The 26,015-nt window shown below is 62.3% G+C and overlaps 2 protein-coding genes across 2 annotated transcripts; both read left to right on the top strand.

Moving 5' to 3' along the window:
- The first annotated feature begins 1,848 nt into the window (after positions 1 to 1,848).
- LOC134048605 (laminin subunit beta-2-like) lies at positions 1,849 to 15,672 on the top strand. Its single transcript, XM_062500468.1, is given in 37 exon segments — positions 1,849 to 1,891; positions 1,894 to 2,045; positions 2,048 to 2,148; positions 3,798 to 3,847; positions 4,344 to 4,519; positions 4,624 to 4,747; positions 4,863 to 4,936; positions 5,043 to 5,231; positions 5,310 to 5,373; positions 5,448 to 5,653; positions 5,733 to 5,853; positions 6,145 to 6,333; positions 6,459 to 6,638; positions 7,017 to 7,129; positions 7,248 to 7,327; positions 7,574 to 7,730; positions 7,918 to 8,061; positions 8,159 to 8,317; positions 8,394 to 8,515; positions 8,641 to 8,761; positions 9,233 to 9,419; positions 9,610 to 9,753; positions 10,154 to 10,385; positions 10,715 to 10,878; positions 10,965 to 11,189; positions 11,580 to 11,794; positions 11,885 to 11,981; positions 12,388 to 12,766; positions 12,847 to 13,031; positions 13,103 to 13,332; positions 13,418 to 13,621; positions 13,975 to 14,119; positions 14,202 to 14,413; positions 14,502 to 14,639; positions 14,855 to 15,031; positions 15,122 to 15,278; positions 15,426 to 15,672. Coding segments are annotated over 37 exon segments (5,790 nt in total). The 3' UTR covers positions 15,560 to 15,672.
- Positions 15,673 to 15,918: 246 nt separating this feature from the next.
- LAMB2 (laminin subunit beta 2) lies at positions 15,919 to 25,907 on the top strand. Its single transcript, XM_062500469.1, has 33 exons — positions 15,919 to 16,044; positions 16,231 to 16,394; positions 16,484 to 16,619; positions 16,814 to 16,887; positions 16,988 to 17,176; positions 17,252 to 17,315; positions 18,183 to 18,385; positions 18,479 to 18,599; positions 18,902 to 19,090; positions 19,162 to 19,341; positions 19,418 to 19,530; positions 19,612 to 19,691; positions 19,769 to 19,904; positions 20,079 to 20,234; positions 20,345 to 20,472; positions 20,555 to 20,672; positions 20,787 to 20,979; positions 21,054 to 21,197; positions 21,304 to 21,535; positions 21,608 to 21,771; positions 21,851 to 22,072; positions 22,514 to 22,728; positions 22,815 to 22,911; positions 22,980 to 23,352; positions 23,424 to 23,608; positions 23,684 to 23,925; positions 23,993 to 24,196; positions 24,283 to 24,427; positions 24,707 to 24,914; positions 24,996 to 25,137; positions 25,217 to 25,393; positions 25,475 to 25,634; positions 25,718 to 25,907. Exons 1-33 carry the CDS (start codon positions 15,987 to 15,989, stop codon positions 25,852 to 25,854), a joined length of 5,349 nt encoding a protein of 1,782 aa, XP_062356453.1. The 5' UTR covers positions 15,919 to 15,986; the 3' UTR covers positions 25,855 to 25,907.
- Positions 25,908 to 26,015: the final 108 nt, after the last annotated feature.

Genomic DNA, 26,015 nt, shown 5'->3' with positions numbered 1-26,015 from the left:
CCCAATGTGTCTAGCGTTTCTTTGGCCTATGACAGACTGCTCCTCCCTGGGCTCTCGCTCCCAGCCCTTGTCAGCTCCATGGAATGGTGTCTCCCTTGTGCCCGGCTGCTGCATGCTGCATGGGGCACGCTCAGCTGCAGGCCAGACTCCCAGCTCTTCTCCCCTCTTCTCCCAGGGAAGTTTGGCATTACACAAACTCCATTAAGCGTTGGCTGGTTTAGGGTGGGAAATACCCCGGATGTGTCTCACTGGTGCCGAATTGGGATAAATCCGCATTCCTGGTTAGTTCCTAGAAACATGCAGGGTGGCACTGTGCTGGCAGGTGCTCTTCCAGCCCCAGCCTGCCTGCCCACCCTCCTGCTTCTCTCTGAATCTTCCCACTCTGCAGCCAGGATCCTCTGGCTGGCTAATTCAACAGAAGCACCATTGTTCCACGGTTTGCGATCTGGATCCAGTTTGTGCTGCAGGGCTGTCAGTGCACTGACCCAGCACTAATGGTGGTGGGACCATGGCCCTGGGCAGACAGCAGCTCCGGTGTCGTGCTGAAGCTCGAGAAGGGAAGTGGTTAAGTAATTCTCTGCTCACTAAGGGTGTTCGGGAAAGTGTTGGCTGCCTGCTGCGCTCACGGAAGTTGATCCAAGCAGGGCTGGCCAGGCATGAGAGGCTGCCCCTGTAGCTCAGGGGCTCTGCAGAGGATGGGTGGGGAGGGCCTCTGCGCTGCTGCAAGAGTGCCCTGTCGCTGCTGAAAGGTCGCTGCTGGGGGAGTGGGGCTGTGGGCACCCGAGCAAGCGGGAGATGCTCGGCAGCATTGAAGCGCTGGTGATGGAGGACAGAGCTGCTGGCAGATCTCCAGCCAGTGGAGCTGCCCCCGGACAGGCCATCTCCCTAGGCAGACCCGGGCCACCCCTACGCTTTCAGCTCTGGGGCAGACAAGGGAATTGCAGCATAGAAAGAGAGCAGCCTTCAGGGAGGTGCCTGGACTTAAGCTGGGATCCCTCTCTCCTCCCTTACATCCCACTGAGGCTCCCTCCCACTTCGCTTTTCAAGGGCAGAGGTCCTGTTACAGTTGCCTTTATCAGGCCTCTTTGGATCTCAGAGCAGAAAAGGTTTGCTTGGCAAGATCCCTTGAAATAGACAAGCTGGCCGGTGCTAATGGCTTTTTGTCAGCTCATCTCCTCCCAGCTCAGAAGGAGGTGGTGGTGCCTGACCGGGTCAGCCTGCACAGCCTGGACCCTCCTCCAGGCTTCCAAGTGCCTTGCATTGCTATGGGGAGCTGGTACAGCACTGTCCACAGCATCTCTTGTCCTGCTAAGGTGCCCGGCTGTCTCAGGGTGTCCCTGGGGGCATGGGTTTTGGCATCCCTGTGGCCAAGAGCTGCTTCTTTGTCTGCCCATGACCTTGCTTGACGGCGGTCGGCCAGAGCATGGCCTTGGCATGGAGAGCACACGCTCCTCTTCCTTCCTTCGGCCTTGGCTAATAAAAGGCAGTATCCCTGCGTGACAGTGAAGTCTCTGTGGAACCCGACTCTGGTGCACAGCCGTGCTCCCTGCAGGGCTTCAGGGCTGCCGGCTCAGCACTCAACGTGGCCAGTCCAGACGATCCCAGGCAGCCCTGACCAGCACAGGGTGAGTGGGGCACGGTGGCGCTCGCAGTGCCAGCACTGGGCGTGAACAGGATCCATCCGGCATGGGTACCGAGGTAGTGCAGTGCAGGGCTCCCGGTACCGCGGCTTGAGATGTGCCCTGAAGAGGCACAGACGGGCCCGTGCCGTGTGGGGCGAGTCGCAGCCAAACTGCCTGTTTCAGCAGCCCCACGTGCTGCACAACCGGGCACAGCAGTCCTGTGGGAATGCTGTGCCTTCTCCTGGCCAGCCTAGGCACAGGACAGTGCTGCTCACACGTGGGCCACCTCCACCGTGTACCTTCCTCTGCCTCACCTTGGCTAAATCTCGGTGCGGGCAGGTCCCTCCCCTCGCCTGGCACGGCTGCCGGAGGAGGAGACAGGCACCGGCCGCCCTCCTCCAGGAACAGCAGCTGAGCCCTGCCCGAGCCCAGCCCGAGCCCAGCCTGAGCCCAGCGGGCCTCCGACTCGGCAGCCCACCCGGGCCACCAGCCGCCTGCCCAGCATCCCAGGCTCCCACGGGCACAGGTAGGAGCCAGTGTGCCGTAGGGGAGACCCTGGGCACGGCACAGCTCTGGGGCATGGCACAGTCCTCGGCACACGGCACAGCCCCACGGCACGGGCTGGGTGCTGGAGACTGGCATGAGGCAGCACACAAGGAAGGGGCTGCGGGGTCCCTGGGCAGTGACAGGCTGGAGACCCCAGCCCCTGCCATGCACTCACTTCCTGTGGCTGACGTGTGCCGGACTTTGCCCACGGAGTTGTGGCAGTGGGGAGGGACAGGTACCTCGGGAGGGACGTTCCCATCCGGCAGCATCGTGACCGTGCCCGGGTGAGGTCCTGGTGGAGCAGGTGCCCTGCACGGCTCCACCCTGCAGCGTAGCCGTGCAGGTGCCTTCGCCGTGGGATATCCCCAGCTAGGGCAAAGAACGGTGCACTGTATCTGCACCCGCCGGTTCCTGGAGCATCAGGCACCCATCCCGCCATGCCGCCCCCCACACCTCACTGCCAGTGGCAGCAGGCACGTTCCTGCCGCGCCGTGCCGGGAGCCCAGGGAACGCGGAGCCTCTGGCTCGCCAGCCCACGAGACGCCCTTTTGTTTTGCCGGCGGGGCCCACCGTGCCGCCTGGGGGCTGGGGCGTGCCCGGGCTGCCGACGCCTGGCCGGCCTGGCCTCCGCGGGCGGGCGGGCGGTGGGGGCCTCCAGGCAGAAGGAATCGGCAGTGACATTCCCGTAGCCTGGAGACCGCCGTCCCTTTCAGCGGGCAGCCCATTTGAATAAGAATCGTACACGGGGAAGGGGGGCCACCGGCCGCCATCCCATCGCTGCCCTTGCCCCAGCTCATTTCTGCGCGCCCAGCCCAGGGGCAGAGGGTCCCACGCCGCCCTCGACCCTGGCCTTGGTCCCGCCGGACGCCGCAGGACGCCAGGTACAGGGGGTTCGCGGGGCTCGGGGACCCTCGTGCCAGCACGTGGCTCTGCACCACCTTGCCTATCGCCCTGGCACGGCTTCGAACGGGGCGGGTGCCAGGACATAGTCGCGGTTCCCCCCGCCGCCCCGAAGCCCTCTGCCTTGGGCTGGCTCCGTGCGGGGGACAGGAGAGATGTGTTTGGGCAGAGCCGGGACCAGGCTTTGATCCAGCACTTGTGAGGCTGGGAGCGGGAAGTACCGGGAGAGAAGGAAACACAAAAGGCAACTCCAACCTAAATTTAACAGCGGGACCCTGGCCAGAGTCAGGAACGCCCTTGCCCTGCCGGCTCCGGCGTTCCTGGCTCCCCTCCCAAGCTGGCCCTGGCCCGGTGCTGGTACCCCCCAGGGACACTAGTGACTCTCAAAAGAACAGATCCATTCTGAGCCAGGCAGGACGGGGCATGGCACAATTCATGCCAGCCCTGGTGGGGCATAGCATGGCTGTGTGCCTGGGTGTGTGTGTGTGACAGTCTCCCAGAGCTGCTCATCTGGGTGCTGCATATCATCCCGAAGGACTTTCAGACCCAACTGCCCCAGGTGACCCTTATTCCTCGTGTTGTCCGTGGAAAGCATCATCATGCCAGTGCAGGGGGGTGCATACTGGACTTCACGGTTGTGCTAGAGCCAGGAGAGGACAGGCACCAGCTGCCCTGCATCCCATGCCATACCCTGCACCCTACCGCAGTGCCATCTCCGTGTTCCACCAGGCAGATTCCGTGGTTGTCCATGGACCTCTTGGTGCTTGCTTTCCTCCTGGGTAAGCATTGGCCTCGTGGGCACCCTGCATGCCCGAAGTACTGGGAGCTGTGGTGGTTCAGGGACCTCAGTCTGGGTGGAGGGTGCTGGGCAGCAGAGGTGGCAATGACGATGCTGCCTGCCTGGCAGCGGCCATCACCTGACTGCCACAAAACCCAGCAGGGAATCCAGGCTGCACTAAGCCCTGTTGGGATTAGCAAGCGCCTGACCTGGCTTCTGACTCCCCCCAGCACTTCTCGGCACCCTGGGGCTGCCCAGGCCCCCAGGAGCACGGGCAGCCCAGCCCCCACTCACCCCACTCCCTGCTCCTGGTCACGAGGCTGCAGCACTGCTGCCAGCACCTTTCCGGATCATGAAGCTTCGTGCTGCATCAGTGGGTCGGGATGTAGGGATGGGACGGGATGGGACCGCTGGGGGTGGGGTGAGTGCATGGGGGAACAGGGGATGCCCAGGCACTCCAGTGCAGCACCCAGCCCATGCCCTCATGCTCTCTGCAGTGGGGGGACTGGTGGCAGGAGACTGGCAGGAGCCTGATGTGAGCCATGGCTGCACCCGTGGCAGCTGCTACCCAGCCACTGGGAACCTGTTGGTGGGGCGAGCCACCCGCCTGAGTGCTACCTCCACCTGTGGGCTGGACGGGCCCCAGGAGTACTGCATTGTCAGTCACCTCCAGGTGAGCCCACCCAGCCCCAGAATGGCTCTGGTGTAGACCCACAGAGCCAGGATCCAGTGCAGCCTCCAGTCACACATCCCTGATGGTGCCACTCCCTGGCACAGGATTCAGAGAAATGTTTCACCTGTGACTCACGTGAACCATCCCTGCCTGAGAGCCACCGCATTGAGAATGTCATCTACCTGAGCAGCCCTCATGACCAACGGACCTGGTGGCAGTCAGAGAATGGTGAGGTTAGGGTGGCAGTGGGGTTGCCCTATATGCACGTGCTGTGGGGCTGCGTGGTCGTGGGAGTCTTCCCCAGCCTCAGCCATCTCTGTCTCTCTTTCTCTCTGTCTCCCAGGTGTGGAGCATGTCAGCATCCGCCTGGACCTGGAGAGCGAGTTCCACTTCACCCACCTCATCATGAAGTTTAAAGTGGGTCCTGGCACATGGATGCCTGGGATGGGATGGAATGGGATGGGACAGGACGGATCCAGAGGGGCTGTGGGTCTGGCCCCCATCCCATCTGGCTGTCCTGCAGACCTTCCGCCCCGCGGCCATGCTGGTGGAGCGCTCAGCGGACTTTGGGCACACCTGGAAGGTGTACCGCTACTTTGCCTACAACTGCTCCAAACTCTTCCCTGGAGTCCCCACCCACCCCTTGGGGCGTGTGGATGAGGTGCTATGTGACCAGCGCTACTCTGAGATCGAGCCCTCCAGCCACGGGGAGGTGAGTAGGGATAGGGTGGTGCAGAGCAGGGCCAGAGGTCTGGGTGGAATAGGATCACCCATTCCTTCTTTCTCACAGGTCATCTTCAAGGTGCTGGACCCCTCTATCCCCGTAGCAGATCCCTACAGCCCAGAAATCCAGGGTATGCGGCCAGGGGTGTTGGAGATGCAGGGCTGGTTGGCATCAGGGCAGGTGATAACAGTGACATGCCCCCAGACCTGCTTCGTGTCACCAACCTGAGGGTGAACCTCACCAAGCTGCACACACTGGGAGACAACCTGCTGGACTCACGTCGGGAGGTGCTGCAAAAGTACTACTACGCTGTGGATGAACTGGTGCTGCGTGGGAGCTGCTTCTGCCATGGCCATGCTGCCCACTGTGCCCCAGCACCGGGTGCCCCAACACCCTCTGTCCCTGGCATGGTGAGGTGCACGCACCTAACAGCATGGCACAGTGCCCAGTGGGACCTGGCAGCCACACTGATTTGGGTTTTCCCCACAGATCCACGGGCGCTGTGTCTGTGAGCACCACACACAGGGACTGAACTGCGAGCGCTGCGAGGACTTCTACCAAGACCTGCCTTGGCGCCCGGCCGAGGGCTCCAGCACCAACGCCTGTCGCCGTGAGTGCCCCTGCTGGCACCAGCTCCTGGCACAGTGATCCTGGTGCCAGGGCTGTCAGGCTGTACTGTGCCAGGGGTTTTGGGGTGCTGTACAGTGGGATGTAGTTTGGTGGTGGCTGACATCACGCAGACTGGTTGGGGGTGTTTGGGGTCCTGCAGGCTGTACTTTGGGGTTGTTTGGCATTGTGGTGCTGCATATCAGAATAAGGGGAATCCAGGCAGTGGAGGTTTGGCACTGGGGATGCTGCCTGCTGTGGTGCCACATGCCATGCCACGGTGCTGTCCCTGCAGGCTGTGACTGCAACGAGCACTCACGGCGGTGCCATTTTGACATGGCCGTGTTCCTGGCCACGGGGAACACCAGTGGGGGTGTGTGTGACGACTGCCAGCACAACACCATGGGTCGTCATTGCCACCTCTGCAAGCCCTTCTACTACCGGCACCCTCGTTCTGACATCCGGTCCCCCACTGCCTGTGCCCGTGAGTGTCCTGGGACTCCAGCCCCATGGCTTGTCCCAGCTCTATGGCTCCCAGTGCCACCTACCCCAGCCTCACAGCTCCCAGAGCCAGCAGCCAGAACTCTTCATGATCATCTCTCTTGGCAGCGTGTGACTGTGACCCGGCAGGCTCACTGGATGGAGGTGCCTGCGACGGGCACACGGACGTGGCGCTTGGCATGATTGCGGGGCAGTGCCGCTGCAAGGAGAATGTGGCTGGTCCCCGCTGTGACCGATGCCGGCACGGCGCCTATGGCCTCAGCCATGGCGATCCACAGGGCTGCCAGCGTGAGCTGGGAGCCGGGGGTGGCATGGGAGTAGGGATGGGGATGGAAGGGATGATGGAGGGTTAGGGATGAAGGGATGAAGTTGGAGGGATGGGGAATGAAGGGATGTTGTTGGAAGAATGGGGTCAGGATGGATGAGGATGGAGGGATGGAGGTAGAGGTATGGTGATGGAGGAAAGAGGATGGAAAGATCTGGGATAGAGGGATGAGTGTGGAAGGATGTGGGATGGAGGAATATGGCATAGTTGCATGAGAATGGATGGCGGGATGGTGATGGAGGGATGAAGATGGGTGAATATGGGATGGGGAAGGAGGGCCATGAAGCATGTGGGCTGTGGTCCCACTGGCACTTCCTCACATTGTGCATGTGGGGGGGCAGCATGCAGGTGTGACCCACGGGGTACGGTAGCAGGCAGCTCCCCGTGTGACCCCATCAGTGGGGACTGCTACTGCAAACGCTTCGTGGCTGGGCGCTCCTGCAGCCAGTGTGTGGTGAGTGTCCCAGCCTGCCCCACACCATGCCTGTGGGCCTGACTGTCCCCAACCCTGTGGCAACCCCCAAGGCTGGGTTGACCCCATACCTGCCCTACATGTCCTCTCCTCACTGCAGCCCGAGTTCTGGGGTCTGAGCTATGACCTGGGGGGCTGCCGGCCCTGTGCCTGTGACTTCGGGGGAGCCTACAACAACCGGTGGGGCCCAGCATAGCACCTGGAGGGACAGGGGTGGGGGAGAGAGTGGGGACAGGGCTGGGAGTCACACATGGGGGAGGGAGGGATGGGGACAAGGCTGGGGGGATATGGGGGCTTGGATGGAGGCAGAAAGAGAGGGATCTCTACCCTCAGAGATGGAGGGATGGGGACAGAGATGGAAGTAGGGATGGATGAAGACACAGACAGACAGAAGGACAGATGAAGGGACAGGATGGTCACCCCTAGGTGCTCCATGGAGGATGGGGCATGTCCCTGCCGTCCCCATATCATGGGGCGGCAGTGTGACCAGGTACAGCCCGGCTTCTTCTGTGCCCCCCTTGACTACTACACCTATGAAGCTGAGCAGGCCACTGGCCATGGCCCCAGCCACCCTCAGCTCCCGGTGAGTCTCCTTGGGGTCCCTGTGCTTGTGCATGGCTGTCACTATGCACCATGCTCCATGCATAGCTGCTGCTGGGCTCTATGCATGGCTGTCACCCTGTCCTGCATGTGGCTGTTGCCATGTATTGTGCATGGCTGTCCTTGTGCATGGCGGTCCCTGTGCTTGGCCACCATCCCCGTCCCTGCAGGGTGCCATTCGGGCGGAGGTGCCCCAGGACTGCCTGGAGTATGACACCAGGGAGCCGGTGGGGCGGAAGGGACGCTCACGGCATCAACCCCGTGCTCCCCACCCCCCTGTCCCCTCGCGCCGCAGCCGCCAGCAGCCCCCCAAGGTGAGCCCTGGGGTAGTAGGAGAAGGCACAGTGAGGCACTGCAGGGCAGAAGTGGCTGGGGGTAGAGCCAGGGCCAAACTGCTGATGCCTTGCCCAGCTGGATGTGGAGGAGGTGGTGCGGGACAGTGCCGGGCGCATGGTGACGTGGACGGGCTCGGGGTTTGCCCGGGTGCGGGATGGGGCTGGCCTGACCTTCCGCGTGGACAACGTGCCCTACCCCATGGACTACGAGCTGCTGCTGCGCTATGAGCCCGAGGTGAGCACTGCCACAACCATGGCCATGGTGTGTATGGCACAGAACAGCTCTGACGCTGCCTTGCTTGTCGCCACAGTCAGCTGAGGACTGGGAGGCCATGGTCAGCGTCAGTTCCCGGGTGCTGCCCACCAGCTCTCGCTGTGGGAACCTGCTGCCCTCCGAGCAGATGTACCGTGAGAGTCTGCCCCACAGCCAGAGGTGCAATGGGATGGGCTGGGGTGGGCTGGGGATGGGAACAAGGGAGGTGGTTGGGTCCTGCTGCTATCCTTTTGCTGTCTCCATGGCCCTGCTGTGCCCATGCCCCAACACCTGACTCTGAACAGGTACGTGTTGCTGTCCCGGCCTTTCTGCTTTGAGCCTAGCACCCCTTATGAGGTGACCATGCGGCTTCAGCGGGCCGGTGTCACCCAGCGCCACCCTGGTGCCTTCATCCTCATCGACTCGGTGAGGGGGGTCCCACTGCACCTTATGCCTCAGGTTTGGCAGGGGTGGGATCATGGGCAGGGACTGAGAACCACAGGCTGGAGTGGAAACCTGCTCTGGGGATGTATATTGGGTTTGGACGAGGATGAGATGGGATGAGATAGGATGGGATGGAGATGGGGATGAGGATAAGCATGGGAATGGGATGGGGAAGGAAAAGGAGAAGTAGATGTTGATGGGAAGGGGTTATCAATGAGGCTGGGGACTTAGATAGTTGGGGTTGGCATAGGGATGTCAGTATGGAAGGGGATAAGGAAGCTTATGGGGATGGCAATTTATATGGGAATATCAGTGGAGCTGGAGCTGTTGATGGAGCTGGGGTAGTTGACCCAGCAGGATTGGGACTGTCCTGGAGCACACAGATCCCACCTGGTGGTAGGTCCCACAGTGGAAGCTGGCTATACCCCCCAGCCCCATCTCCCCTTCCCACAGCTGGTGCTCCTGCCGCGGGTATCAGAGTTGCCAGGGTTCCATGGGGCAGAGGCAGCAGCGCGCCAGGAGGAGCTGGAGCGGTACCAGTGCCTGGAGGTGTTTCGAATGGCTCCCCCTCATCCCCTGGCCCAGGCCTGTGCCCGCCTGGTCTGCAGTGTCTCAGCCCTGATGCACGGCGGGGCACTGCGTGAGTAGGGAGCCTGCAGTGGGCAGGGTTGGAGCCCTGCCTGGGGCAGTGGGTCAGGATATGCCCATGCCCATGGCATGGTGGGCAGGGAAGCAGTGGCAGAGCATGGGGAGGTGGGGGGCAGGCATGGACAGTTGTGGGCGGGTGCAGACAATGCAGCCCTGGCCACATGCTGGTCCTGCTCCTGCAGCCTGCCAGTGCGACCCACAGGGTTCCCGCAGCAGCGAGTGCCAGGTACAGGGTGGGCAGTGTGAGTGCAAGCCCCATGTCATCGGCCGACGCTGCGAACGCTGTGCCCCAGGCAGCTACGGCTTCGGGCCCCTGGGATGCAGCCGTGAGTAATGGGAATCTTCATCTGCCAGGAATTACTGTCTCTCCTGTCTGCCTGTCCAGCCATCAGCACCCTCTTCACTGCCCTGTTCACTTATCTGTTTGTGTGTGTCCATCTCAGCCCTGCTGTCCTGCAGCCCACAGGTTCAGTCCCTGTTATCCATCCATCCATTCATCCATCCATCCATCCATCCATCCATCCATCCATCCACATGAGCCCCCTATGAGCACTGTGCTGTCCTGCACTCACTCGTCTGTCTGTCCACCCATGTACTTGTGGACCTACATGTCCACATGAGTCCTTCTGTGCCACAGCCTGTGGAGTGGTCCCCTGCTGTCTGTCTGTCTGTCCATCCCTGTGTCCCTGCATCCATGTGGCTGACCTGAGTTGTGCTGCCCTGCAGCCTGCACCTGCTCCCCAGAGGGCTCGGTGTCCCAGCTGTGCGACCAGGTGAGCGGGCAGTGCCGGTGCCAGCCCAGCACCGTGGGCCGGCAGTGTGACCAGTGCCAGCCTGGCCACTGGGGCTTCCCTGCCTGCCGGCCCTGCCAGTGCAATGGGCACACTGAGGAGTGTGACCCCCGAACGGGCACCTGCCTGCGCTGCCGTGACCATACAAGCGGACGGCATTGTGAGAGGTGAGCCAGATCCAAGAGGAGGGGATGGCATGGCGTGGAGTAGGATGGGATAGATAAAATGGGGTAGGACAGGATGAGATATGATGGTATGAGATATGTTGGAATGGTGGGATGGGTTGAGATGGGGTCACATGGATATGATGGGATGGGGTAGACCGGGATGGGACAGCATGGTGTGGATGGGATAGATATAATTGGATGGATGATGGATATGGATGGATGACTGGATAGATATAATAGGATGGATGGGATGGGATGGGATGGGATGGGATGGGATGGGATGGGATGGGATGGGATGGGACCCATTGGGTCCTCCCTCATCCTTTCAGGTGTCAGGATGGTTACTATGGAAACCCTGTGCTGGGCTCGGGGCAGCAGTGCCGGCCCTGCCCCTGCCCCGGCTACCCTGGCACACGGCATTACCACGGGACTGCCTGCCATGCTGACGATGAGACACACCACATTGTCTGTCTCTGTGCTCCTGGATATGCAGGTAAGGGGCAGAGTGGGCACAGTGCAGCAGGAACCCTCTGCATTTGGGCTGCAGGACCCCAACACCTATAACCCCCATCTCTGCAGGGCCGCGCTGTGACCGCTGCTCCCCTGGTTACTTTGGGGCTCCGGAGGTGGAGGGGGGGGAGTGCCGGCCCTGCCAGTGCAACAACAACATCGATGCCAGCGACCCAGAGGGCTGCGACCCCCACACAGGACAGTGCCTGCGCTGCCTGTACCACACTGCTGGGCCACACTGTGCCCAGTGTCAGCCTGGATACTACGGCAATGCCCTGCAGCGCAGCTGCCGGCGTGAGCGGGGCAGGGAGCTCTGTGGGGCTGGGGCTGTATGGGGGTTTAGGATGGGGGGGTTGAAGTGATATAAGAGCTCAAGGCAGGGATGAGGCATGGGGCTGTGGTTGGGTGTGGGTTAATTTGGGTTGGGTCAGTGAGAATTTTGGGGTGTTGCAGGCCTAGGGTTCAGGGCCAGGAGAGTTTTGGGGCTGTTAGAAGGGCCATGGGACTGTGCCTGGGGCTGGGCAGGGGACACGGGGTGTTGGGATCAGGGGTGTTGGGACTGTGCAGGAATTTGAGGCCAGGAGGGCACTGGGGCCAGGCAGATTTAGGGTGCTGGTGCCAGTAGCACATTGCCTGGGCAGCAGATATGGGCTGAGCCACTTGTGGCCACCCACCCTCCTGCAGGTTGTGGCTGTGACCAGCGGGGTACACTGGCCTCCCACTGCACCAACGGCTCCTGCGATTGTGACCGTGGCACAGGAGCCTGTACCTGCCGGCCCAACGTTGTGGGCAAGAGCTGTGATCGCTGCGCACCCCACTTCTGGAACCTGGGGGGGCCAAGGGGCTGTGAGCCCTGCGGCTGCCACCCCACACATGCCCTGCACCCGGCCTGTGACACAGTGAGTCACATGCCCTGGCACCCTGGTACAGCTCCACTGCCCTCCTGGGGCCCAGTGAGCTGCACAGTGAGCATGGCACTGTTGCTGCAGGTGACAGGGCAGTGCCAGTGCCGGCCTGGCTTCGGGGGTCGTGTGTGTTCCCAGTGCCAGGAGCACCACTGGGGAGACCCTGAGCAGGAGTGCCGAGGTGGGAGCACATCCCAGGGACTGGGGGAGCAGGGGCTCTGGGGACGGGGGATGTGGTGGGACTCTAGGTGCATGGTGAGACTCTAGGGAATGGGTGCCCTGGGGACATGGTAGGACACATGGACACAGTGAGACTGGGGACTCAGGAGATGTTGAGAATGTGGTGGGACACTGTGGGCATAGTGGACCTTGGGGAAACAGTGGGATGCTGGGAACATGGTGGAGCATTGAGGACATGGTATATCTCTGGGGACATGCAGGACTCAGGGGACCCAGAGTACTTGGTGGAACTATGGGAACAATAGAAGATGCTTGGGATAGATTGATGGGATGCTTGGACATGATGGCAATCTGGGGGCATGGGGCTCCATGGGAAGGCTGGGACACGCCACCAACTGTCTCTGCAGCCTGTGAGTGTGACCCGCTGGGTGCTGAGAGCCCACAGTGCGAGCAGGACAACGGGCAGTGCCAGTGCCGGCTGGGATTCGGGGGGCTGCGCTGTGACCGCTGCCAGCGGGGCTACCAGGAGCCCTTCCCCCACTGCTCACCCTGCCACCCTTGCTTTGGGCGCTGGGACCTGACCGTGGGCAGCCTGAGGGAAGGGCTGCAACGCCTTGGAGCACAGGTGCAGTCACTGAGGGAGGGGGGATCTGCACTCCCACTCAGCCCCCGTCGCCTGCGGGAGCTGGAGGAGACTCTGGGGCACGTGGAACAGCTGCTGGGAGAGGGGGACAGCCCTGTAGGTCCCCTCCTCGATGGACTGCCCAGGCAGTTGGGTGGCACCAGGCAAGTGTACATGTAGGGCTGGGGTGGAGGGATCCCCCTTGTCCCTCCCAAAAGTTTGAAGCTTCCCTCTCTCCGCAAAGGATGGAGCTGGACAACTTCTGGAAGCACCTCCAAGAGCTGGAGCGACATCTAGGCCAGCTGGCGCAGGCAGATATGCAGCACCATGACCGGCTAGCTGAGCTGAGCCACAAGCTGGGAGTTCTCAACCGAACCACCTCCCACCTTCAAACCCTCCTCAGCAATGTAGCGGCAGCTGGATTCAGCGGTAAGAGCAACAAGCAAGGTTTGGGTTTGGTGGCGGCCATCCTGGCCAAACCCTGACACCCGCACCTGCAGAGTCTTACCGCAGCATCCTGGCATCGATGGAGGCCTCACGGCAGGCAGAGGTGGTGGCCAATGGCACGGCTGGCGAGCTACGTAGGGCGCAGATGACACAGCGGGAGACTGAGCGGGTGCTGCGGCAGCGGGGAGACACTTTCCGCCGTGGCACAGCTGCAGCCCGGAAATCCTTGCGGGAGGCACAGAAACGGGTGATGGGACTCAACATTACCAGGATCAATGAGAAGGTGAGAGCAGGACTGGCAGAAGTGGTGCAAGTGTCACCCCCCTATGTAGTGTTGAGCTGCCATTTCCACCATTGCATCATCACAGATTTGTGGGGCACCTGGAGACCGGAGCTGCGAGCACTCGTTGTGTGGAGGAGCCTTGTGCCGAGATAGTGAGGGGACAAGGCATTGCGGTGGCACTGGGTGTGCAGGAGCACTGCCTATCTCAGCTCGAGCCCTGAGCACTGTACAAAATGCCTCACAGCAGCTGGAGGTGACATTAGGGCAGCTGGGTGTTGTGGCACAGAAGGTAGGGGTGGTTGCTCCATGGCACTTTCTGGAGTCCACTTGTGTCACCTTTGCATGTCCTTCTTTGTGCCCTTTCCATGCCACCTTGCATGATCCCCTTCTATGTCCTGGTTTTTCCTTTTCCATGCCTCCAAGCATGTCAGTTCTGTACATGTCTCATCTCTTATTCAGAGATGCCCTTTGTACCATCTAGGTGTGCGCCGCCTTGGGCCACTACTGTACACTCTGTCCCCTTGCACCCCCCTTGCATGCTCCTTTGCAGGCTCATATCTTGTCCCTTCGTACCCCTTGCTCACCCTGAATGCCCCATCCTGTGGCTGCCCCGTTCCCCCTGCTCAGCCAAGTTCCCCTCAGATGCAGGAGGTGCAGGAGCTGGCACGGGGGGCACGCAGCCGGGCAGAGGAGGCACTGGGGCGCTCTCAGGCCGCCCGCAGTCGTGCAGAGAAGGCGACGGCCCAGCTGCGGGACTTCATCCGCCGAATCAAGGCTTTCCTGGCAGGTAGGGCCAGCACTGGAGCACATGGGCATGGCAGGACTCAGTGAGACCACCCTGAGCCCACCCTGCTCCCCTGTCCCTGCAGAAGAGGGAGCTGACCCAGGCAGCATCGAGCTGGTGGCCCGGCAGGTGCTGAACATCTCCCTGCCCAGCAGCCCCGAACAGATCCAGGAGCTGCTGTGGCAGATACGGGACAGCATCGGGCAGCTAGAGGGGGTGGATGCAGTTCTCAACAGCACAGCAGAGGGGCTGGCTGTGGCACAAGGTCTGCTGGCACAGGGACAGAAGGCCAGGCAAGTAGTGGGGGCATGCTGGGGCAGGCAGGGAATAGGGTCAGTCCCCCTGCACCGGCAGGGACTGGAGCTGCCTGTGCTGCTGCAGGGAGCGAGCAGAAGGCATAAGGGATGAGCTGGTGGGGACACAGCAGGCATTGGAGGTGGCACAGACACAGGCCATGACAGCAGGGAGCACCCTGCAGAGCGCCAGAGATGCCATCCAGGTGGCTGAGAACAGGGCCAAGGAGGTGAGTGGCATGGGCTGTGGGAGTGGAGCTGTTACCACCGGGAATAATGGGGCCAGTGTTGTGGGGAGCAAGACTGATGCCTTGGGCACTTTATGGGTAGGGAAGCTGGTGCTGGGGAAATGTGACTGGCATTGGGCAGGTGCCTGGGCAGTGAGGCTGGCACCATGGGCATGGTGGTTGCTGTGCCTGCTGCAGCTGGTGTCCATACCTGCCAGGCGGAGCGCAGTCTGCGGGTGCTGGACAGGAAGGAGTCTCAGGCACAGAGGCGGCTGCAGGAACTGGCACAGCACATCACTGTCCTCCAGGAGAGCAGCCAGGATACTCGCCACATGGCCCAGCAAGCCAAGGATGGGGCACAGCGTGCCACCACAACCTCAGGGATGCTTAGCCAGGTGAACTCCGTCCCTGCCTGGTTATGCATAGCACCAAGCAGATACTGGGTGCTGCAGGTGCTCAGCCTCACCATGCCTTCATGCCGCCAGGACCTGGCACAAGTAACACAGCGTTATGTGGTGCTGAAGAACCGGGTGGGCTTGCTGGACAGGGTGTCTGGTGGGGCCCTGCAGCGTGTATCACAGCTGATGGCAGAGGCCCAAGACCTCCTGGATAAGGCCAGCAACAGCAAGAGGAAGCTGGAAGGTGAGGCGGAGGACATGGTGGGGTACATTTCCTGCCACCTCCCCATACATCTCCCTGTGTCTCCCTGGCCCTGTCCCACAGGGTGTCCAGATGGTGATACGGAACACAGTGGGAGGCTTCACTGTGACCATATTGCCCATCCCACAGACCTGGAGCAGCGCTTTGGGGCCAATGAACGGACGATGGCAGCAAAAGTGACACGACTGCAGGCTTTGGAGCAGCAGGTCACCGGGCTGTTGCAGGAGATCCGGGAGAGGGCCAACGCTTACGCCACCTGCTAGGGACCACTGGCGGGACGGGGGACCGGTCGCGCCCCGCCTCCCCGCAGGTCCCCGAGCCCGGGAGTCCCGTCCACTCTGCAGGTGCCTTTAGTGCGGACGCGCCTGCAAATAAAGCCCTAAACTGTGTGTGCCTGTGTCCGATGACTTCTGCCTAGCCTGCTCCTGCCTCCTCCCGCCTCTCTCGGCTGGCCCGCTCCCCCGCTCCAGCCGGGATCCGCCCCACGCTTTCCGCGCAGCCCCGAGCGCTGCGCCTGCCGCCAGTTCGGAGGGGCCAGGAGGGACCGGGAAGAGGACGGGGAAAGGATTGGGAACGGGAAGAAGAAGGGGAACCGGTGGGTCAGGACGGGACGGGACGGGACCTTCGGGCACCTGCCGAGCGCCCCCTTTGCGCCCCTTTCCATCCCGTTTCGCCCCGTCGCGCCCCGCGATGCGGAGCCCGGCGAAGCGGAGTCCCGCCGTCCTGCTGCTGCTGCCGCTGCTGGCCGGTGAGTCCGCACCCCGCGCCGCAGCGGGGCCGGTGGGCGCCAGGGTCCGGCCCGGCCCCGCCGTCCTGTTTCCGGGCGGTCGCGGAAGGGGCCCCGGGCGCGGCGGGGGGAGCCCCGGCTCCGGCCCCCCCCCCCCCCCCCCCCCCCCCCGCTCCGCAGCGCCCTCAGCCTTCCGCCGCTCCGCAGGGCTGGGGGTGGCCCTGGCCCCCGATTCCCCCCAGGGCTGTGCCCGCGGCAGCTGCTACCCGGCCACCGGGGACTTGCTGGTGGGGCGAGCAGCCCGCCTAAGTGCCACCTCCACCTGCGGGCTGCGCCGGCCCCAGCCCTACTGCATCGTCAGCCACCTCCAGGTGAGTGGGACGGGACCTGGGGGATCGGACAATGATGAGGGGCGCGGGACAAGTTGGGTATACACATCATTGAGCCTTCCAACTTGCAGGAGGAGAAAAAGTGCTTCATCTGCGACTCGCGGCGGCCCTACGATGCCCGCACCAACACCAACAGCCACCGCATCGAGAATGTGGTCACCAGCTTTGCCCCCCGTCCCAAGAAAGCCTGGTGGCAGTCGGAGAACGGTGAGTCGGAGAACCTCCGGTGGGGGTGGTGGGGCATCCTGTCCTGTCCCGGGGGGCTCTCCTTCCTCCCACACTGAGGAAGTGTGACTCAGCCTGTGGCCGCGGCCGCGCCCCTGGACCACTGCCGGGTGGGGAGGACGAGTCCCCGGGACTTGTGAGTGGGTGCTTCCACGTGCCACACTTGTCATCCCCAGGTGTGGAGCACGTCAGCATCCAGCTAGACCTGGAGGCCGAGTTCCACTTCACCCATCTCATCATGACTTTCAAGGTTGGTCCCAGTGCGTGGGTACCCAGGCTCGACGGGACAGGATGGAACACACCCTCAGAGACTGTGGGACTAGCCCCTGTCCCACCTGGGTGTCTCACAGACCTTCCGCCCCGCGGCCATGCTGGTGGAGCGCTCAGCAGACTTTGGGCACACCTGGAAGGTGTATCGATACTTCGCCTATGACTGCGCTGCCTCTTTTCCCCACGTCCCCCATGGGCCCCCACGCCGCATTGATGATGTCATCTGCGAGTCCCGCTACTCTGACATCGAGCCCTCCACTGAGGGGGAGGTGAGGCCCTAGTAGTGTCCCAGGAGAATCAGGGGATCCCCTGCACTGCTCTCATTACCTTGCTGCCCCTTCTAGGTCATCTACCGGGTGCTGGACCCTGCCATCCCCATCCGGGACCCCTACAGCCCTGCCATCCAAAGTGAGTTGCCAGCCATCTGGGCTCCTGCTTGGCTGCTCTATTTTGGGTGTAGCTATTTTGGCTGCTCTCTCCCTACTCTGGGCCCTACACAGGGGTCAGGACCTGATTCAGCCTGTGGGGTCTTGGGCCCCCCTGCACCCTGCCCTGTGAGAGCAGCTAAAGGTCAGGCTACATTGGGTTAAATGGAGGAGGATGGCTGTGCCAGCTGAGCCCAACACCAGCTGTGGTTCAAGATGGGGAGTCAGGCTGGGCACAGGACACAGTGGGTTAATCACCCAAGGCTAAATTTAGACTGGGAGCAGGAGGGGAGGAATCTGCAGGGCAGGGCTGCTGGGAAACTGCAGTTTTGGGGAAGCCATTCTGTCTTCCCAGGGCCCCCAGGCTGTGCCCATCAGGAACAGCCATCTCCTGAGCACAGCCCCCAGTAGTGAGTGCCCCAAGACATGTAAAGGTGCTGTGCCAGGGGTGGTGTTCTGCACTGGTGGAGTTCCAGCCTGCTTCTGCTATGGGAGTGCAGAGCCCAGCCCACTCACAGCCAGACTGTGCACAGCTACATGTGTAGGAACTGAACCCCCACAGCTACATACAGCCCAGCCTGGCCACATGCAACCACGTGCCTGTGATCCCAAACCATGCACAGCCCTGGGCCAATACTGTGTGATACAGAAAACAACAACAGACCACCCTGATACCCTGCAGCCCATGCCCCATGCCATGCACACCCCATCCCAGCCATGCCCAGCCCCTCTGAACCACCTATAGCTTCCTGTGCCATGCACAGTCCAGCCCAACTATGCCCAGCAGAGGTGGGCTGTGCACAGATGTGCCCAGCCACCCTGTGCCAACAGCGGTCTCTCCCCACCCTAGACCTGTTGCGTGTCACCAACCTGCGTGTGAACCTCACCAAGCTGCACACGCTGGGTGACAACCTGTTGGACTCACGGCGGGAGATCCAGGAGAAGTACTACTATGCGCTCTACGAGCTGGTGATGCGCGGGAACTGCTTCTGCTACGGGCACGCTTCTGAGTGCGCCCCGCTCAGCGGGGCCCCCGCCACCACCAATGGCATGGTACGGCAAGCCAGGCCTGTGTGCCCTGCTGGAGCTGGATAGCTGTGCTTGTGCCGCCTAGTCCCACAGCCCCTCACCATGGTGTCCTGGCAGGTGCACGGGCGCTGTGTCTGCAAACATCACACGCAGGGACTGAACTGCGAGCGCTGCGAGGACTTCTACCAAGACCTGCCTTGGCGCCCGGCCGAGGGCTCCAGCACCAACGCCTGTCGCCGTGAGTGCCCCTGCTGGCACCAGCTCCTGGCACAGTGATCCTGGTGCCAGGGCTGTCAGGCTGTACTGTGCCAGGGGTTTTGGGGTGCTGTACAGTGGGATGTGGTTTGGTGGTGGCTGACATCATGCAGACTGGGTGGGGGTGTTTGGGGTGCTGCAGGCTGTACTTTGGGGTTGTTTGGCATTGTGGTGCTGCATATCAGAATAAGGGGAATCCAGGCAGTGGAGGTTTGGCACTGGGGATGCTGCCTGCCAGGTGTGAGCTGTGGTGCCACATGCCATGCCACGGTGCTGTCCCTGCAGGCTGTGACTGCAACGAGCACTCACGGCGGTGCCATTTTGACATGGCCGTGTTCCTGGCCACGGGGAACACCAGTGGGGGTGTGTGTGACGACTGCCAGCATAACACCATGGGCCGTCACTGCCACCTCTGCAAGCCCTTCTATTACAAGGATCCCACCAAGGACCTGCGGGACCCTGCAGTGTGCCGAGGTCAGTGTGGCAAAGCCTGTGCAAGGTGGGTACTTTAGTGGTCACAGTGCTGACCCTGCCTGTCTCCCCAGCCTGTGACTGTGACCCTGAGGGTTCTCTGGATGGTGGGCTATGCGACAGTGCTGATGACCCAGCCAGGGGCCTGATTGCGGGGCAGTGCCGCTGCAAGGAGCATGTGGCTGGTCCCCGCTGCGACCGCTGCAAACCCAGCTTCTTTGGCCTCAGCACTGACAACCCACAAGGCTGCCAGAGTAGGTACCAGGGTGGCACCCACCAGGGCCAGGCACGTGGTTTGGCATTGCTGGAAACTTCTGGCCTTCCATGCAGGATGCCAATGTGATCCCCGTGGCACGGTGGCTGATGGCAGCCGGTGTAACCCTGTCAGTGGGGAGTGCTTCTGCAAGCGGCTGGTGACTGGGCGCAGCTGCAACCAGTGCCTGGTGAGTGGGTCTGTGCTCATGCACAGTGTTCAGGGCTATAGTAGACAGATGACTGCTCTCTAACACCCTTGCCCTCTGCAGCCTGAGCACTGGGGACTGAGCCACGACCTCCCAGGCTGCCGGCCCTGTGACTGCGATGTGGGAGGTGCTCGCAACAACCTGTGAGTCTTTGTGGGGATGCAGAGGGCAAGGAGCACCCCTCCTGGCATCAGGGCTGATGGTGCTGCTGGGGTACCAGGTGTGCCATGGGGACAGGGCAGTGCCAGTGCCGCAGCCATGTGATAGGACGACAGTGTGAACAGGTGGAGACTGGTTTCTACCGCATCAATCTGGATCATTACACCTATGAGGCAGAGGATGCACGGCTGCATCAGGTAAGGAATTAAGGTGTCCCTGGGGAGGACATCAGGCAGAGCAGGGCAGTGGGTGCCCCTTTACAGGGTTCCCAAACCAGCAGGCAGTGGTCTGCCTCCCTGCTCAGGGTAGAGCAGTGCCTGCCAGCTAAGGCAATTTTTAGGGTCCCACCTCACAACACCTGTTTACACCAGGGCTCAGTGGTGGAGCGTGAGCCCCCCCCAGACCGTCCAGGTTCCTGGACAGGGACAGGCTTTGCCCGCATGTTGGAAGGTGGCTGGGTGGAGTTTCATGTGAGTGACGTGCCTTTCTCCACTGAGTATGATGTGGTCATCCGCTATGAGCCCCAGGTGAGCACCAGATGGTGAAACCAGTTGTGTGATACATTGTCAGATTGGGAGGTATGGTGGGGAGTTCCGTATGGTGAGGCTTTTTGACACTGCTCCTTCTCGGCTGCTAGCACCCAGAGGCCTGGCAGGAGGTGGGGCTGAAGGTCCTGCGCCCCAGCCCTGTCTCCACCAGCAGCCCTTGTGGAAACACCATCCCTGCCGATGACCAGCTCTCCACCAGCCTTCCCTCTGGTGCAAGGTAAGCACCTCAGCAGGATTGGGCTGTGCTGGGGCTCACTTGAGGCACATTGCTGCCCTTGCTCTGTTTTGCCCCAATCCAGGTACGTGGTGCTGTCCCAGCCCATCTGTTTGGAGCAGGGTGTCTCCTACACGGTCCGCCTGGAACTGGGCTGTGCCGCTGCCCATCAGGATCCCACTGCCAGCGTGCTCATTGATTCGGTGAGGGGCAGACGGGAAGTGGGATGGGAGACAGCAACCCTTCAGGGGGATAGGATGCAGCCACAGGCAAGACAGGGAGACAGGGACGTGACATCCCCTGACTTTGCCCCGCAGCTGGTGCTCCTGCCCCGTTACTCCTCACTGGAGATGTTTATTGCGGGTGACCCCAGCTCCATGGAGCGCCGAGAGACCTTTGAGCGTTACCACTGTGCCCAGCCTTTCCACGCTGCAGGGCCCTCCCCCATGGCTGAGCCTTGCTCCAGCCTCCTGCACAGCCTCTCAGCCATCCTGCATGATGGGGCGCTGTGTGAGTACAGCCCCACGCTCTGTCCTGCACCCTGTCCCACAGCAGCTGACACTGACCCTGCTCTCTGCCTACAGCCTGCCTCTGCGATCCCCAGGGCTCGCTCAGTGCCGAGTGCCAGCCCCAGGGTGGGCAGTGCCAGTGCAAACCCAATGTCATGGGACGACGCTGTCACCGTTGTTCCCCAGGAACATTTGGCTTTGGGCCTGGTGGTTGCCGACGTGAGTGCCAGTGGGAGAGGAGCCTGGGCATCCCAGGGCTGGGGGCATGGGAAAGGGATGCTCCTTAAAACTAGGGGGCAGACACTGTGGGTGCTGTGCTTTCCAGCATGCCAGTGCAGCCATGAGGGTTCAGTGAGCACCATCTGCGACAGCACCACAGGGCAGTGCCCCTGCCGTGAGGGTACCCATGGCCCACGTTGTGACCGCTGTCAGCCCGGCCACTGGGGCTTCCCTGTCTGCCGGCCCTGCCAGTGCAACGGGCACACTGAGAACTGTGACCCTCGGACAGGCAGCTGCCTGCGCTGCCGTGACCACACAGATGGTGAAAGGTGCCAGAGGTAGGTGGGGTACATGCCCGGACTGGGGCAGGGTGTTGCCAGCCCTGGCTCCTGCTGACCTCCTGCCCACAGGTGTGCGGCCGGACACTTTGGGAACCCATCGCTTGGCTCTGGGCAGCACTGCCGGCCCTGCCCCTGTCCTGAGGGGCCCAGCACCGCCCGCCACTTTGCTGCCTCCTGCTATCAAGACAGCCGCACCCAACAGGTTGTCTGCCACTGTAGCCCTGGCTACACAGGTGGGTACCTGCCATGGCACACTCAGAGCCTTCTGGGGTGCCCTGTCCCCAGGCACTGCCTAGCGCTCTGTGTCAGCAGGTTCCCGCTGTGATGAGTGTGCCCCTGGGTACTATGGGGACCCTCTGCAGGGTGGGCACTGCCTGCCCTGCCAGTGTCATGATAACATCGATGTGATGGACCCAGAGGCTTGTGACCGGCGCACAGGGCAGTGCCTGCGCTGCCTCTACAACACAGCAGGGCCCCACTGCGCTGAATGCCAGCCCGGCTTCTATGGAGATGCCACACGACACAGCTGCAGGCGTGAGTACCCATGCCAAGATGGACTTTCCTCCAGGGCCTGACACATCTTTGGGGACCATGTGCACCCATGGTTGCCCCTGCTTGTGCACAGGGCTGTCTCCTCTGCTCAGGCCCAGCACTGTGGCCCAGTCCCTGTCCCGATGTCCAACTTATTCCATCCCACCTACATCCTATTCTTATGCCCATTCTTGTCCCCACTGCCATCTGTCTGTCCCCATCCTGTCATTATTCCAGCTCTATCTTGACCCTGGTCCCATCTCCATTCTGTCCCCACCAGTGGTTCTCATACTGCTCCCATTCCACCTGCATTCCACCTGCCCAATCTCTGTCTCCACACTGCTTCCACCTTCATCTATCATCACATTATTCCTGCTCTATCCCCATCAGAACTTCCATTCCATCTCCATCCCAATCTCATCCCCATCTTTGTCCTCATTCCAGGTTGCTCCTGCAACCCCCTGGGCACTGACCCCAGCACCTGTGGGCCCCAGCAGTGCCACTGTGACAGGCACAGTGGGCAGTGCCACTGCCTGCCCCATGTGGAGGGCCAGAGCTGCGACCGCTGCAGCCCCAACTTCTGGAACCTGGCCAGTGGGAGAGGCTGCCAGCCTTGTGCCTGCCACCCCCAGCACTCCCTGACACCCACCTGCAACCAGGTGAGACATGACAGGGACAGGGGAGATGGGACAGGGCTGGGGGTGTGCTACCGCAGTACCAGCCTCGACTATGCCATGTTTGTCAGTTCACAGGGCAGTGCTCCTGCCGGCCAGGTTTTGGGGGCCAGACTTGCACCGACTGCCAGGAGCACCACTGGGGTGACCCGCGGCAGCAGTGCCGAGGTGAGAGCTGGTACCAGCCGGGGGACTGCAGTGGGCCTTACAGTGCCCTGACACTACTCTCCCTGCAGCCTGTGACTGTGACCCCCGTGGCATAGCCAGTGCCCAGTGCCACCGCAGCAGTGGCCATTGTGACTGCCGGCCTGGTATCTCTGGAGTCCGCTGTGACCAGTGTGCCCGGGGCTTTGCTGGTACCTTCCCTGCCTGCCAGCCCTGCCACCCCTGCTTCGGGGACTGGGACCGTGTGGTGCAGGATCTGGCCGCTCGTACCCAAGCACTGGCACAGCGGGCCAGCCTCCTGCAGCACACCGGGGCTGCTGGCGCCTTCAAGGGCACCTTCCGGCAGCTGGAGGAGAACCTTGCCACTGTACGTGATGTGGTGGCCACTCGCAACACCACTGCTGCTACCGCCGCCCACTTGACACACTCCATGGAGGGACTGCGGTGAGCACTTGGCACAGGGCACAGCTCCCAGGGTAGCCATGGGGGCAGCTTTTCACCCCCTTCCTTTGCAGGCGGCATATTGAAGAGGCAACTGAGAGGCTGACACGAGTGGAAGGGGAGCTGACAGCTGCTCAGGATGCCAACTTCAATGCCAGCCATGTGCTGAACACTGTGGACCGGGGCGCCCGCGCCCTCAACCACAGCCTGCAGGACTTGGAACAGCGGCTACACGCCCTCAAGACTTCCAATTTCCTTGGTGAGCCACACCACAGAGCCAGGCCAGAGTGGTCAGACCATGGCCAGGGGTCTGACACTGCCCCTGCCTCCCCAGGTGCCTATGACAGTATTCGTCAGTCCTATGAGGAGTCGCAGGAGGCCGAGCGCCAGGCAGACACCTCCACCCGTGCCGTGCCCAGCCCTGTCAGCATCTCGGCAGGCACTCGTCACCGCACTGAGCAGCTCCTGGCCAGCCAGCGGGATGACTTCAATCGCCACAATGCGGCCAGCCGGCGGGCACTGATGGACCTGGCAGCAAGGGCACAGGCACTGAGTCTGCAGCCGCTCAACGAGAAGGTGGCACATAGGGAGGGAACTGGGGGAATGGCACCCAGAGCTGCCCTGATCCCATGCTGCTTTGCAGGTCTGCGGTGTGGTGGGTGATGTGCCCTGTGCGGAGAGCCCTTGTGGAGGTGCCGGGTGCCAGGATGAGGATGGGGGACGACGCTGTGGTGGTCTGAGCTGTGGTGGAGCTGTGTCCAAGGCTGACAGTGCTCTGGACCGGGCACGCCATGCCCAGGAGGAGCTGCGTCAGGCTGCCAGTGACATGACCCAGCTCTCCCACAAGGTGTGTGGCACATGGGTGGGATCTGGTGGCACAGCCACGCTCTGCAGCCATTGGGACTGGCACCAAGCATCTCTGCCCGTGCTCAGGTGGCAGAGGCCAAGGGGAAGGCAAATGAGGCCCGGCTGCAAGCACAGGCAGCCCTGGACAAGGCGAACCAGACCAGGGCCTGTGTGGAGAGCTCCAACAAGGAGCTGAGGGAGCTAATCAGTCATGTCAAGGCCTTCTTGAGTCGTGAGTGCCGGCATGCCGGGAGGGCTTTATGGCTCTGCACCTGCACCACACTGAACTGACCCTCCACTGCACCGCACTGCATTGTCCGACACTGCATGTGGACTGTGCCACCCCTGCCCCATGCTGCACTGCATGGTCCCTGCCCTACCCCAACCATCCTGTGCCCTCCAGCCATCTCTTCCCCCCTGCCCTGTCCCATGTTCCCCTCTGCCCTTTGGTTTGCCTGTCCCCTCCACCCCAGCCTGCTGTAGGGAACACACTGACTACTTCCACCTGCAGAGGAGGGGGCTGATCCTGAGAGCATTGAGGTGGTAGCCAGTCGGGTACTGGAGCTGTCACTCCCTGCTGCACCGGACCAGATCCAGCACCTGGCCGAGGAGATCAAGACGCGGGTCCGCAGCCTGGCCAGCGTGGATGCCATCCTGGAGCAGACAGCCGGTGATGTGCATAAGGCTGGGCAGCTGCTGCAGGATGCCCAGCGGGCCAGGTGAGCCCAGGGATGTGAAGATGCAATCCCTCCAGGGACCCCCAGCCCAGGCTATGCTGAGGCCTTGCCATCTGGCCTCAGGTCACGGGCGGAGGGAGTGCGGGGCACAGCCGAGGCAGTACGGCAGGCGCTGGAGGAGGCGCGGCAAGCCCAGGGCATGGCCGAGCAGGCACTGCAGCAATCTGCTAGTGACATCCAGCACAGCGAGAGAGCCCTTAGCATGGTAGGAGCCCCATCCTTACAGCCATGGAACCCCATCCCCACCATGCGACACCAAACCAAACCATGCCATCGATCCCCAGATGCAGACCCAGACTGGAAGTGCAGAGCAGCAGTTGGCAGGTGCCATGGAGCAGATTGGGCTCCTGGACAGGCAGACTGATGCCCTGAAGGTGAAACGTGCAAACAACAGCCTGGCAGCCACACGTGCCCAAGAGGCAGCCAGTACTGCACGGGACCGGGCCGGGGAGGCCAAGCAGGTGGGTGATTAGGAGGCACCAGTGTGGGTGTGGCAGCAGGGGTCCCCTGAAGATCCCACTGACCAGCTTGCTGCCCAGCAGATGCTGGAGGGGCCACTTCGGGACCGGTACCGGACAGCACAGGAGCTGGTAGAGCACCGGGCACAGGGTGCACAGCAGGCAGGCAACCGGGCACAGCAGTTGCGGGAGGAGGCTGCAGGGCTGCTGCAGGATGCCCGGGGCAAGCTGCAAAGGCTTCGAGGTGAGGCCGGAGGAGGATGCTGGGGCGGTGGTGGGGGCAGTGGAGGGCGGCCAGGCTGACTCATGTTCTCCCTGCCCCTGCAGCATTAGAGGAGGAGTACGAGAGAAATGAGCGAGTGCTGGATGCCAAAGCAGCCCAGCTGGGTGGGCTAGAGGCCAGAATGAGGGAGGTGCTGGCCACCATCAACCAGCAGGTCCAGATCTACAACACCTGCCAGTGATCCCCTGGAGGGGCGTGGACCCCCCCCGAAGCACCCATTCTCCTGCCGCCCAGTCTCCGCCTGCCCCCGCAGCGGTAGGCAGGGTGGGGGCTGCAGGGTACCCCCGTGTGAATAAAGTTACAGAGCAAGACCGCCTCACCTCCGCCCCGTGCCGTGGGCTG

The sequence above is a fragment of the Cinclus cinclus genome, chromosome 12 (assembly GCF_963662255.1).
Source record: "Cinclus cinclus chromosome 12, bCinCin1.1, whole genome shotgun sequence".
Taxonomy (NCBI): domain Eukaryota; kingdom Metazoa; phylum Chordata; class Aves; order Passeriformes; family Cinclidae; genus Cinclus; species Cinclus cinclus.
Note: the sequence above shows the minus strand (reverse complement) of the source record. Positions and strands in the feature narration are given on the sequence as shown.

What these genes read in the sequence shown, in the direction of transcription:
- LAMB2 (XM_062500469.1), top strand. Translation starts at nt 15,987, where the DNA reads ATGCGGAGCCCGGCGAAGCGGAGTCCCGCCGTCCTGCTGCTGCTGCCG. An exon ending in GCATCGTCAGCCACCTCCAG is followed by an intron (nt 16,395 to 16,483) that starts GTGAGTGGGACG and finishes TCCAACTTGCAG; the next exon opens with GAGGAGAAAAAGTGCTTCAT. An exon ending in TGGGCCTGGTGGTTGCCGAC is followed by an intron (nt 21,198 to 21,303) that starts GTGAGTGCCAGT and finishes TGTGCTTTCCAG; the next exon opens with CATGCCAGTGCAGCCATGAG.